This window comes from Diceros bicornis, chromosome 1, assembly GCF_020826845.1.
Source record: "Diceros bicornis minor isolate mBicDic1 chromosome 1, mDicBic1.mat.cur, whole genome shotgun sequence".
Lineage (NCBI taxonomy): Eukaryota > Metazoa > Chordata > Mammalia > Perissodactyla > Rhinocerotidae > Diceros > Diceros bicornis.
The window spans coordinates 52,150,483-52,164,652 of NC_080740.1; the positions used below are offsets into that span (position 1 = coordinate 52,150,483).

At 37.1% G+C, this 14,170-nt stretch overlaps 1 protein-coding gene across 4 annotated transcripts in view; it reads right to left on the reverse strand.

Annotated features, from left to right (window-relative positions):
• Positions 1-319: 319 nt before the first annotated feature.
• AFF4 (ALF transcription elongation factor 4) overlaps positions 320-14,170 on the reverse strand; it is a 93,244-nt gene continuing 79,393 nt past the window's right edge. For all 4 annotated transcript variants that reach the window (XM_058540317.1, XM_058540316.1, XM_058540320.1 and 1 more), the window contains 7 exons: positions 13,882-13,945; positions 13,627-13,763; positions 13,288-13,359; positions 11,766-11,859; positions 10,653-10,696; positions 9,198-9,418; positions 320-6,318 (listed from right to left, as the gene is read on the reverse strand). In XM_058540317.1, coding sequence (XP_058396300.1) covers positions 6,191-6,318; positions 9,198-9,418; positions 10,653-10,696; positions 11,766-11,859; positions 13,288-13,359; positions 13,627-13,763; positions 13,882-13,945 — 760 coding nt within the window. In that variant the 3' untranslated portion in view covers positions 320-6,190. The remainder of the gene's footprint in view (positions 6,319-9,197; positions 9,419-10,652; positions 10,697-11,765; positions 11,860-13,287; positions 13,360-13,626; positions 13,764-13,881; positions 13,946-14,170) is intronic.

The window sequence follows — 14,170 nt, forward strand, 5'->3', positions numbered from 1 at the left end:
TCTATAACTGAACAGAATGCAGAACTGGAAGAAAAATCTAGTTTAATAAAAAAAAAATCCCAAGTCACCAAGAGCAGCAAAAAGGAGTTGTTTGAAATTTTTCTTGGAGCAGGGCAAATTCTGATCTATGCAAAAGGACCCATGGCCAGCAAGTTCAGAATGTCTGTAACCAGAAAACGAGACCCAGACTGGTGGGACCAGACTTTTAAAGAAGAGTAGCATTGGACCCTAAAATACAAAACAGAAATTACATGAAAAGGGCAAAGTCAGAGTTGAAGAAGTGTAAAGAGCACAGTGTTTATAAACTTTAATACAGAAAATCTATTTGATATTTATTAAACTTAGTTTCTCCAGCTATGGTTTGGCATTATACAAAGCATCTTAATGACACAGTAGAGTTAAAAAGATCTTTACAAATTGAAATGTGATACCCTTGTCTCCAAATATTTTAATTGCCATAAATTTGTTTAAAAATACACATTAAACGCATGTTTGACACTCTAAACTTTCTATAATCTCAATACCACAAAATACATATAATATACTATACAGATGTGGAAAAATCTAGTTAGTATATAATACTTTGCTCACCATTAACAGCTTTATTATGTGAAATGCACATACTGACTTAGAAATCCCAGCTTTTGAGCCCCAAAGTACCTCTGAAATTTTAATGTATTGCAACAAATAAAAATCACAGTATATAATTGAAATTTTGGTTGAAAATGTCAGATGCCTAAATATTTTGGATAAAAGAAATGCAAAACAAAGATCTGGATCATGTACAAAACAAAGGCATCCTATCAGACACTAACAGTACCTTTCTGTAGAATCAACAAGGCTTTTAACTGATCAGCGGCCTTACCTCCCCTCCAAAACCCTCCCCAAATATGAAACCATTATTCACCAAATAATTTTAATTTCAAATAAGATAAAAGGATTTTCAATAAATATATAAGCATTTCCATCCTCCATATACAAAATTTCTTAAAACCATTCAAAACGGAGGCTAGATAGAAATTTTCCTAACTGTGCTTACCAACCCCACATCTGGTCCTCAAGGTGGTGCCTTTTCAGGCACTGCCAATTGGGCCAGCTCTGTTGGTGAGCCCCACCCCGCCCCAACCCCAGTACTGTTGAATGCTCATGTCAGTGATGTGCCAGGTGTGTGCATAAAGTTGTAAAATGGGGACACTTCTTGAACAGCAACAACAAACTCAACAGTATGGATAATCATGGCATTGATTTGAAAGGCAGCATTTCCAAATAGATATTTTCCAAAGAGGAATATAGCAGGTAGAAAATTCCAGTGGTTAAAAGCTTAAAAGAAATCCCACATGGAAGCAGTAAGAGATCAAAACTGAGTATTACTAGAATTTCTGGGTGGGAGCTTTTTTTCCATGCTCATTTAGAGAGTTTTTTTGTTTGTTTCTTTTTAGAACGGCAATTTATGCTTAGCTGAGCAAAGGCGGCAAGGAGAGGTCAATACTGACATTCCTGAAAGTCAACTTTATCACATGATGATTACTTAGAGGCTGCTATTTTAGGATGCTTCAAGATCTATAAGACTTGGTTTAGAAGTAACCCTAATGCTTTATTCTGTGACCAAATTCCATCAAAGAGAAGAGATTTACATATTCTTTCCCTTTGCTTTTCTGGAGATGGTAAGTTCTTTTTAATTAATCATAGGGTTCAATTGAACAGAATCAGCATCTGCTTTACCACCTATTAATAACGTATTTCTTGTCACCTGCCAGCTTGGTTCTAGGGTCTAGGGGTCTAAACTGAATTTCTCCATTAGTGAGTATGTGAAATTTTGCTCACAAAAATTTGGCCTCTTGTCACTACATATGCCAAGTCATTCAATACTTATCACTTCTATTTATTTTACCGAATAGCAACCTTAGATACGCAATATTATTTATTATTGGAAAAAAGTCTGCCTCTCCAACACATTGATACATGAAATTAAAACGAAATCTGTTTCGCATAATTAGGGAATATGAGTTATAGGAGTCTATATGGATTTGAAATGCTCTGCTTCCCAATTTACTTAGGTTTAAAAAAAAATTATCATAATCTGCCTAAAAGAGTCATTCCCAGTAGATGTTCCTGGGGCCCAGAGGCAAACTCCTATAATTCAAAATACATAATGAGGCCATTTTATTCAATTAGCAACTGGAAAATTAAAATCGTTCCCACCCTGAAAGAGCCCTATTATATTACAGAAGGGCTCAAATATATTTTAAAAGTTAATTTACTACAAATTATAGTAATTAAGCTTTAACAATCTAAAAGGAATACACATTGCACCCTTGAACATTAATATTCAAGGTGTCAACAAGAAAGTGTCTTAGATCAATTTAATAAATAATGTGGAAATAGTTGCACTAAGCTAAAATACTAAACACACACATTTTTGAAAACTAATTTCATGTTTTCATACATACATACATATATATAAAGTGTGTATGTGTACATAATTTTAAAATCCAAAGTTGCATACCCTCACACCTAGAAGCGTGCACAGAGCACCTCTCCTCTACACAACTAGGCATCACTGACTGGAGCGACCATGGGCTGCTCTGAAACTCCACAGAGTGCTGCTGGCCTCCAGAGCCACAACTTTCACTTAGAACAGGTGTCTTTTGTAGGCGCTTGCTTCACAATGCAAGCTCAATCAATAAGGGTAATTTCCCAAAGTTTCTGTCATTAAATACAAAATGATGCTGTCTGATCTAGCTGATTAAACCTTTCTTTAATGAAAAGAAACAAACAACAATTAAAAAAACAACAACAGTGAATCTAATAAAGCCACAAGTGTGTCATTCAAAGTGCAGCCCAGATGCCTATGGATCCATCAATGTGAGAGCTCCCCAGAGCACAGGCATGTGTGGGCACATGCACACATTACTCTAGATTGCTTTTACATTGGAGAATTAAATTAGTGATGGTCAACGTTCTCCACTCTTCAGCAACTACAACTGTAAATTTATCTGAAGTACTCATTGCTTACAAAGTCAGTTCTTGTCTACTTGCCCAGAAAAAGGTGGCACTGAGGCAAGACATGGGCTGAATGCTCCCCAGCCAGACTGGACCTGGGCTAGATTATGGAAGCTTGAATCACTTGGAAGGGAGTGCTCCCCATAGCCCAGCCCAGGCTGGGCAAGACTACCATGTGACAACTTCATCCACCACATCTGTTGGTTGGTTGCCTGTAGAGTCCAATGGTGTAGCCTGCTGCCTCCTGGCATACAAGTGTGGTTTTAAAGAGCAGTCAACAGAGTAATTTTTTAAATAGTTGCTATATCTATAATTTCTATATATTAAGTACAAGTCTTAGACTAAGTAAGTTTTTAGCCACTTGTCAAATTTAGTTTTAAATGGTTAACAAACACTGAAGACACCTATTGAGGAAGGAGGAATGGTCACCTTTAAAGGAGTCCAAAACATGTGCTGGAGCAGATGAAGACACAGATAGAACTTCTGAGGAGACGGACACAGGGGAGAGGGAGTGATGTTTCCACAGACTATTACATTGAAAATTCAATTATTTAGGATAGGATTTTTTTTTTCCCTCCAAAGCCCCAGTAGATAGTTGTATGTCATAGCTGCACATCCTTCTAGTTGCTGTATGGGGGACGCGGCCTCAGCATGGCCCGGGAAGCGGTGCGTCGGTGCGCGCTCAGGATCTGAACCCAGGCCGCCAGCAGCGGAGCGCGCGCACTTAACCGCTAAGCCACGGGCCGGCCCCCAAGGATAGGATTTTGATCCATTGCCCATTACCACCTAGTGGGAAAAACCCTCCACAATGAAAAGCTTGAAAAATTCATTCTCCAACAATTAACACAGTTTTAGAGAGAGAGAATCTTAGAGCAGCACCATAAAACATGCAGAAAACTCTGCTTTAACACAATATCAGTGTGACCCCAGAAACGCTTCTGCTGCCTTTGAGGACACAAGAAAGACTAGAACACACTGGAACTCAAAGGTGCCCCACTGGCTGCTGTTGCTGGAAGTCTAAAAGCTCAGAGGATACTTTTTCCATTTCTAAGACATGACTGCAAATTAAGGAATCAGAATCAGAGAAAGCAGAGAAGGACAGGACATACATCTACGTGATTAACAGTGGCAAGTTTCTTACTGAATAACTACCATGATCACTGAGAAGTTGTCCTCTTAAGGAAAACTGTTCCTAAAACACACTAAGATTAAGTTAGCAAGATATCAGAGGCAATTTCTCCAAGGGAAAAAGGTTAAATTTAACATAATTTGTAGATTTCAATCTTCAATCATATGGAAAAACAACTTGAGGTATAAAACAGTTAAAAAACTCTGAATTTGAGGCCACAGGACAATGAAAGTTGACTAGCTTCAATAATAAGGGTAAAAGAAACTCAAACACAGAGGATTCACTGCACCATTGGGCTTGGAGATTTTCCATCCCTTTTTTCCCATTTCAAGCCTTAGAAATCATCTATAAATAGCAGGGCAATTCTTTTTTCTGACTGAATGCATTCATTTTGGGAATGGGGAGAAGGACAAACTATTTTTTGAAGCAGCATTACCCAATAAGTTAGACTAAGTCATGTACCAAAGCATTAGCTTTTCTGAAAGAATTAATCTTATGTGACCCTAAAAGAAGATTTAAAAGAAAAGAGAATTTAACATTATTACTTTAGAAGACCAACCGTATGGACGATCTGGTCCTAGTGTAAAACTTTATCTGTAAACAATCAATAGAGTCTTCATTTAAAGGTAAGATTTAAGGCACACCAGACATGATAGGGGCACTAAAAACAAAAGATAGAGGGTAAATTTCTCACCTTTGACTCCTATATGCACCTTACAGGGAAAGGTACTTTGATATACAACTCTTAAAGAGCTGGCTTCTTAAGCTCTACTCTACCTTCCAAAGAGAGCTCACACTGAACCAAGTTAGGTACTTTCCTAGTGTGAATTTTCTGATCCCATCAGAAACATACATCATTGATGAGGGCCTTCATAATACAAGAGGAGTAAATACAAGATAAGTTTAAAAGGAGAAATCCATCATCTCTACATCAGGCATTAGAACTGTAAGTTGTATAGCAAAAGCACACACACCAAAGCTCCAGCCCATTCCTACATCAATCCCTGCATGCTCCTGTCAGAACATCACAACCTAGTGTGGAAAAAACATTTTTAAAATAAGAATTCTGAAGAGAGATTTTACCCTTCAAACATCATCAATGAGAGATAGAGGCAGCAACCCTCAGGAGTTGGAGCATCCTTTGTTCAACTGTAACTTACTCTGTTTTCAATTAAGTGTCAAATTAATATTAGCAACAAAAAAAATATGGTTTTAATAAAATCCATAAAGTTTAAGATTGTCCTTGTATGAAACCCTTCACATGATATGCTTCTCCTAGACAGTTTGCCTGCTCCCTTTTGTAATGCATTAAATGCAAGTTATAGTCACCTTGTGATTGCTATAGTGTTATTAACACACATTCACAGTTCTTGAAATAATGCATACCAAATCAGACACATTTCATTTAACATCCACATAGAATGCCATCTTCTCACATTTAAGTGATTTTTCATGTGTAGAAGAATATCCTTAATACTTAGTATAAATTCTGAAATAATAAAATTGTAGTTAAGATTTGAAATAATATCAGGTAGTAGATGTAGAAAGAACATGTGCATATTTTAGATGAACCAACTCTTACTCTCAGAAGAGCTACCACAAAAAGACATTATTAGGTAACAAAGCTCCCAAAGCATATAAATAAAAATGCCTACATTAAATTTATGCTAAATATTCAACAGAGTAAATTTATAGGCAGAAATAACTAAAATTTAAACTAGCCCCAATCTGGGAACTTAAAAAACTTGAAATAAATAGAATTTCAATTGATTAGTTATGAATTGCATCTGGAATTTCAATCTTATTACAGATCACTGAAACCATCTTATCAGTGTGCTGCAGATTTAAAAGCATTTAAATAATTTTTCATGTTGGGAATATTGAAGGAGTCAAGTGACATGATGGCTGTGGGTTATAAAAAACAACAACACATGAACTAGGGAGGAGAAAACCATTCCTCATTCTTAGTGTCAACAAGGTGGTGCGTTATGGCAGTCTTCCTTCGTGATGTGACACAGTGTTGTGGAGAAAATCAGAGGCAACGAGAATGTGTTCAGTTCAAGATATCAACTTGGTATCTTGGCGAAGCCAGTGCAGTCCCTGCCGGGTATAACGAACTAGGTCTGTCATGATGCTTGCGTTAAAGATGAGAGGGCCCATTACTTTATCCAGTTCAGCAAAGAATTCTAGAAAACCAAAAACACTCATTAAATCATGCATACTCTTTTGAATCACTGCTTTAAAATTTTTAGTCTAGACTATAAAATAGTATTCATATGAAGTCAAAAAACACTCCCTCGAGTTATATTTTTCCCCTAAGTCATGAAACATTTTAAACAGACTGTATGGTCAGGAATTCAGTGTTATACATATAAGCAGAAATCCACTGATGGAAATTATAAACTGCTAGTGTGCAGTAAACATTATTAAAATGGACACCTAGTGCTACAATGTACTATTACACAAAACATTCCCTGTGTACTGTTTTTGTATAAGAAGCAAGTGGTACAAAAAAGGAGGATGTTCTTTGCATGATTCCCCATTAAGACCCCTGTGAGGTTAGACACTTACGACAGCCTGTATCCAACCTTTCTGCTGTAACCATATGCCATGCAACATTGATAATTTATTTTTATTTTTTAATTTTATTTTTTTTTTCCCCCAAAGCCCCAGTAGATAGTTGTATGTCATAGCTGCACATCCTTCGAGTTGCTGTATGTGGGATGCGGCCTCAGCATGGCCGGAGAAGCGGTGCGTCGGTGCGCGCCCAGGATCCGAACGCGGGCCGCCAGCAGTGGAGCGCGCACACTTAACCCCTAAGCCACGGGGCCAGCCCAACATTGATAATTTAAATCCTATGTTTTACACAGTTTAAAAATGTAAGGGATGGAAATGATTCTTCCTATGTAAGCAAATATAGGCTGAGGTGCATGTGAGGTGGGGTGTAAAGAGGAGGAGGAGACAACAGTACCCTAACATTTGATCCCAATGCAATTTTGGGAGAAGATGAAGGGATGCAGGACTCAGAAAGTAAGGAGAGCTTTCTACACATGCAGAGAAAAAGGGATCATTCTCATGATAAAGATCTCAGCTTACTCAAACAAGGCAAGAAGTAAACAGCTGATGAGAAAAGGCTCTTCTTTATAGAATTCCAGCTAACAAATGCAGAAGGAATATCAAAATAGAAAATTTGTGTTCCCTAATGGATGCAGGTAACGATCACCAACAGATGCTAAAAGCACAAGTTAAAGTTTAATAGGGAATCTTACAACAAACTGAGTCAGGATGACACCACCTGAATGAATCAATGGTCAAATCTTAATATCACTAAAAAAGGGATAACCATTCTATGACTCATAATGATATAATAATCTAGAAACCACCTACGAACTATTCTAAATATTTCTAATTATCTATTATATATCTAATTATCTAAAATAATGAACATGAATCTAATCAAGTCTCAAAATATAGCTATCAGTATGAAGGAAATAAGGGTGACAGAATAGCAAGCTAGATGATACCATAAGGAAGTAATCAGTAAAATTCAGAATATGACACATCTATGGCCCCGTTTCTCTTGGAGATCAGTGGCATGGCCAAAAAAAAAGTGGAGGAGGGGGAAATACTTAAGAGACTGATCAATGAATGTTTGGATCCTGTTTGAAACAAATTCAGCTGTTTTAAAAAAACGCATATTTGAGACAATAGGGAAATCTGATGGTAGACTAGGTATTAGGTGACATACAGGAGTTGTTAATTTAAGTGGCTGTGATAAAGGCATGGTGGTCATGTTTTTGAAAAGTCCTTATCACCTAAGGATGCATACTAAAGTATGCTCAGGTGAAACATCATATCTGGTGTTTGCTTTAAATACTTCAGGAGGAAAGAAAAGTATGATAGAGAAAGAGAGAGAAAGATGGAACAAGATTAGCAAAATGTTGTGTTGCTGAAGCTGAAATTGATTGAAAGGTACATGAGGTTCATTATACCATTCTCCTTCCTTTAGTCAATGTTTGAAAACTGCCATACAAAAAGTGAAAAAAAAAAGGAAATAGAAAGAGAAAAAAAGAGAGAAAGAAAAGGAAAAAAAAAAAAACAAAAGGAAAAATGAGGCTAGAAAACTGGCATCAAGGAGAAGAATGGAAAGTAAAGTAGGGTAACTTAAGAACAATTTCAGCTTTGCAACCTTTCCTGAGCAGTACTGACAATATTTAAAATTTTAGGAACAAATTAGGTTTTTAAAAACACAACTTTATGTTAGATGTTGGAGTTCTCCTCCTACCTTTCTCCTCACCATTACTCCTCTTTGGGGATAGGAATCTTTCATTTTCACCTGATTATCTGTTCACACTATAAGCATTTAAACGTAGTTTGTGATAAAAGCACATTTGGTTGATCGGCTACTTTAGTGTTTCTCTACAAAGGATCTACCTAAAGAGATGCCACACACGTATCTGTTAATAACATCTACTAAAATAAGATGGTGTTTATATAGTACTTTTCTCTAAGATCTTTAAATACTTTATAATTCTCAATGTTCTTAGTTTGGGAGACAACAACCAAAGTATAAAGCTTACAATGACCTAATATTAAAGAATGCTAGAAATCTACTCATTTTGTAGCCTCTTTTATCACATAAGTTTCTTCCAATACACCTAAAAATCCAGTATGAACGTGCTTTCTTATATATTAAACATCTCATATGTACAAGACGTCTGGATGTAATCCTATGACTATAGCCAAATTTATTGTTAACTATCCTAGAGTAGAACATATATTTTATTACTTTTATAGTATAAGCTGCATTTAATATGCCAGAACAAAGGCATATTTGTCTTAGACCAAAAACTATTTTTAGTTTATGTTACCAGCATAGTGAAAGGTATTTTTTGACCAAATTCAGTACATTCAGTACAATTGCTAAGCAATGGAGATTAGCAAACTGATTATCAACTCGAGACTACATAATAAAATAAATGCAGACAAGACACTTATTTAACTAGATCATAAAAGCTCCTTTCAACAATTCCATCTCTCAAAGTTTCTCCAGAGACCTCCCTACCTTTTTGCTCTTTGGAAAGCTGTTCAGCTTGGTCCCAAATTTCGGTGGCATAGAGGAAGTTGGATGTAACCTGAACATAGATGGCTGCCATCTGGTGGATCTTCTGTGGAATGGTCACTGAAGAACCACTTGCTGAAGCACTACTGGCCCCAGAAGAATAATTTCCTGAATTGCCTGGTGACAACTTTGGAGAAACAGGGGAAGGCATCCCAACAGCTTTGCTAGACAGAGAAAAACAGGAAGCTTATTCATATGGAGATGATGAAAGTGATGAAATCAATGTATTACTGGCTCTTCCCACACAAAGGCTCTTAAAATTTAGATTATTTTAAACTAGAAGGGTTCCCAGAGAAGGATAATTTCTTCTAAATAAATACTTAACTCACTAAAGACCATTGTGAATTACGTTATTATTTAGACTCTTTGTTTTAATGAATGACAACAGAACAAGAGACGGGAAAGAACTGAGGAAGTCATATATCTTATTAGTAGCAGTTCAAAGACTTAGAAGCTAGATTGCCTCACTCCCAGCTCAACACACTTTCCACCTATTCAGGCATATAATTAAGTACTTTTCAAACTGTTTTGTAGAAAGTTGGGTGGAATTAACAATTTAACACAAAAAATTGTGGTAGTAAATGGGAACATCTTATTTTGAACTCCATAATTTCTGGTACTTTCCTAGTTTAACCAAGTTAATCAGAGCTGACAAAGAGGTACAGCTTTCTCAATCAACTGCAATCATCTCAAGCTTCCTGTCAATTAAATATTTCTTTGAAAACACGCTGAGATCTGGCAGATTCATTTCAGCAATACTAAAATTTGTAGAAATGCCCAAGACAATAAAAAATGGAAAATCATACAAAAGTTGGGGGGAAAAACCTATCTGTTAAGAATATTTTTATCTGCACTTTTAGCACTATAAATTTGGTTAAGAAAATACATACAGGCAAAGACAGAATGCCAATTAATAAAAACATAATAATTGAACAGATAACTTATAAAAAAAGGTCTCCGGGTATTTTTCCTCCTTTTGGGGGGTAGCTGGGATGGGAATGATGTGGGGATGGAGAAGAAACCACAATCATGCCACTGTTATTAAACTGCTGTGGTGTTAAGGCCTGAGTAAAGGTAAGTCCACTATGATAAAAACCCAAGTAGCTACAGAAAACCTGTGAGAAGGGCTGAGGGGCTGTAAAAAACTCAGATTTCTACAGGTGAAATGCCCCCTCTCTAATCTTTCTAAGATTATGTTCATTACCATATTTTCAACTTATAAGAAAATACACAGGGAAAAAATGATAACTTTAAAAAATACTTATTAGAGACTTATTAGACAACTTTAAAAAGTTGTCATCTTTCTATTTTTGGAAGTTGGACTCTACCCATTCCACTTTTACATAAAAATAAATAAACCTGTCACAAATAATATTTTGTAGAACAAAATTTACCTACCTTCCCAAGCCAGGTGATGGTGCTTGAGAATTATTGTAAGAATTCTGTGGAGAAAATAAAATGTACTTAATAAAAAAAAAAACCACTACTTTTATTTTTTTTTTTGAGGAAGATTAGCCCTGAGCTAACATCTGATGCCAATCCTCCTCTTTTTGCTGAGGAAGACTGGCCCTGGGCTAACACCGTGCCCATCTTCCTCTATTTTATATGGGACGCCACCACAGCACGGCTTGACAAGTGGTGCGTCGGTGTGCGCCCAGGATCCGAACCTGTGAACCCTGGGCCGCAGAAGCAGAGTGTGTGCCCTTAACCGCTATGCCACCAGGCCCCCTCCCCAAAACACTACTTTTAAAGTACTAAATATATTCAAAAGCATTGGGCCAGAACTGAACTTAAGCTTTATAAACTTAGGAAACGAAAATGTGTGTGTGTGTGTGTAAATGGGCAACAGAAAGAATTACTTAGGTGAGAGCTGGGGTGTTATGGAAGAATTAAGGAAGAAACAAAGAATGAGTAGCACTCAGGTGGATAAAGAGGAGGGGAAAGGGCATAGGAAGGTGAGTCATATTAGGTACAAAGGCTGCAGAAAAGAGAATGTATGTGACCCACACGGTTTTCCTGGAGCAGAGGTTTAGATAAGGAAGAAGAAAGAGAGACCTTGAGGGCCTTACAGGTCAGGGTAAGTAGCTTGGACTTGATCCTGCAGGCCACGGTAAGCTACTAAAGGGTTCCAAGGTACAATCAGGGCAGAATTTTAGGATGATTAATGTGGTGCTGTCATGAAAAAACATAGGAAGACATTTCAGGAAACAAGATAGTCTAAGGAAGGATGGTAGTGAAAACAAAGACCATTTAAAAAATATAAATTAGGTTTCATGACAAAAACAGGCTACATCTACTGGAATGTTATTAAGAACTACTGCGTATGGCTACATAGGTTCTACAATCAGATTTAAGTGCATTTAAAACTTTCCCCAAAAACCTCAAACTTATTTGAAAGTTGCCAAATGGTAGCTGTGGCAGGTAAAACATGAGGGCACTTCTGGGGTGGGGATAGGAGACTTTACAAATTTTGTCTCCTAGGAAATGGACTCTCCTTTTTTGCACACTTACTTTCAGGTGCTCCGTCAGTGTCTTTGAGTACTTCAGAGCATTTTCCTTCTTCAGTTTGAATAGCCTCAGGTACAACAAAGACTGGCATCGCAGGCTAGACAATGGAAAAGGACAGCTTATCTACCAGGACAGCAGACTCTGGCCATATCTGTACAGACAACCTTTGCATCGTGCAAAAGTAGACGACTGCCTCATGTGAGCAGACCACAGCATAAGGTCAACAACACTAACCCTTAAGCAAAACCAAAAGATGTGTTTGTATTATGTTACACACCCTAGGGAGGGGAAGAAAGGGGAAGAGACCTAGGACTAGACGCCTATTTGTTGACGTTAAAAAATCAAAACTTCAGGGGCCGGCCCGGTGGCGCAAGCGGTTAAGTGCACACGTTCCGCTGTGGCGGCCCGGGGTTCGCCGGTTCGGATCCTGGGTGTGCACCGACGCACCGCTTGTTAAGCCATGCTGTGGCGGCGTCCCATATAAAGTGGAGGAAGATGGGCATGGATGTTAGCCCAGGGCCAGTCTTCCTCAGCAAAAAAAAGAGGAGGATTGGCATTGGATGTTAGCTCAGGGCTGGTCCTCCTCAAAAAAAAAAAAAAAAAAAAAAAAAATCAAAACTTCACCCAGAAGACACCAACATGTCATTGTAACATATGCATTAAAAAATTGCCAAGGGGCAGAATCTCTAGATCAAATTATAAATAATCTAAAATTAAACAACAAAAACTAGGAAATTTAACTATGAATATTATAACTCTGATGAAACATATAAAACCTTAACATGGCTTACAGAGGCCCTGCATGATTACCACTGCCTACCTCTCTAGTCACTTTCACTTCTCACTGGTCTTTTAGTTCCTTGATAGTTTCCAGTTTTTTTCAACTATCCAGCCCTTGTACATGTTCCCTCTACCTGAAGACTAGGTCTCCCTACACTCTACTCTTATAGTTACATATACTTTTCTTTCAAAGTACTTAATTCATACACTTGTGTGATTTTTGATTAATTTCTGTCTCCTTATACTAGACACTAGACTCCATGACAAATAGGACTGTGTCAGTTTTATCCACAGCTGCATTCCCAGTTGTTAAACATGTGCCAGGTAAAGTAAATACCTATAGCAAATGAACTGATAATATCTCCCTGGGACCAAGCAAACAAGACACATTCTTTATTCTGAGCAAGCTAAACATTTGCTCCCTAAGGAAAGGTGTATATGGGAATAGAGAGCGAGGATACCAAACGAAGAGCCTGGAAAAGTGACCGCTTAAGACAATGGAGAGTTCTAATATCAGTCTCATTCTACCAAAGCTTTTGTCAAGATGGCAACGGATAAGAGACTGACAACGACCAAAATCTTTCAGTAGGAATTTTGAGTTATTTTCTACTTTACCCATCAATAATAGATTTATGACTGGGTTATGGAAGGTTGCGTTAAGGATAACTTTCAGAAGAGCATAGACAGCACAATTTATTATGGAACTGCCTGTGATCTAGCAGAAGCTAGAACACACAACACTTACCAAAGTACTGTGAGTCTTTTATCTGCAGCTGTAGCATCTGGTGCTAAGTAATTCTTTAGCTTCATAGTGTATCTGTGAGTTAAAATAACAAACAATTGACACAAATGTAATACTTCACCTTGATCTTATGACTTCCTTAGTCCTCAAAACATTTGAATCAAACCTAAATGAAGGCAAAAACACCCACTGAGGTATCTAGTTCTCCTCATCCAAGGACAATAAAGGATTAAGCAAACTCTTTAGCTTTACTGTGCATTTACTGTCTTAGTTATATCAGCCCATTCCTAGATGGACCAGAGAAATAATACTGCCAACAATGTGACAAGTTTTCCTACTTACTTGATGAGCTCCACCGTCTCTGAATACATAGGGAATGGGGATTTGGATTCCTGAGCACTTTTCTCTAATGCATTCCCACATTCAATGAAAGATACCACAGCATCAAGATAGTATACAGCTTTCTCAAACCTATCAGACTGAAGAAAGGAGAATAAAGGTAATGAGAGCTGCACTGATGTACTATGGGAACAAACAACAAATGAAGATTTAAGTTATTTGATTAAATACATAAAAGTGAGGAGAATATTTACATACCAATGCATCTGCATTGTGCTTTAGCTTTTTTGCTTCTTGTAAATAATGATCTGCTGAATAATTTCTGCAATGTAAATTTTTATTGTAAATGAAATGGTAAATAAGATAATATGAGTTCATTTTAGTCTCTAGCATCCCTCAGTTTTCATGTTCTCAAGTAAAGAAAATGAGCTATTACTAAACATTTGATTCAGTTTTTTCGGACAAATGATTATATTGGGTTAAGAGTGTAAATTGTTTTGACCAACTCATAGCAAATTTTCTACTTAGGAAAACAGAAATCAAGTTC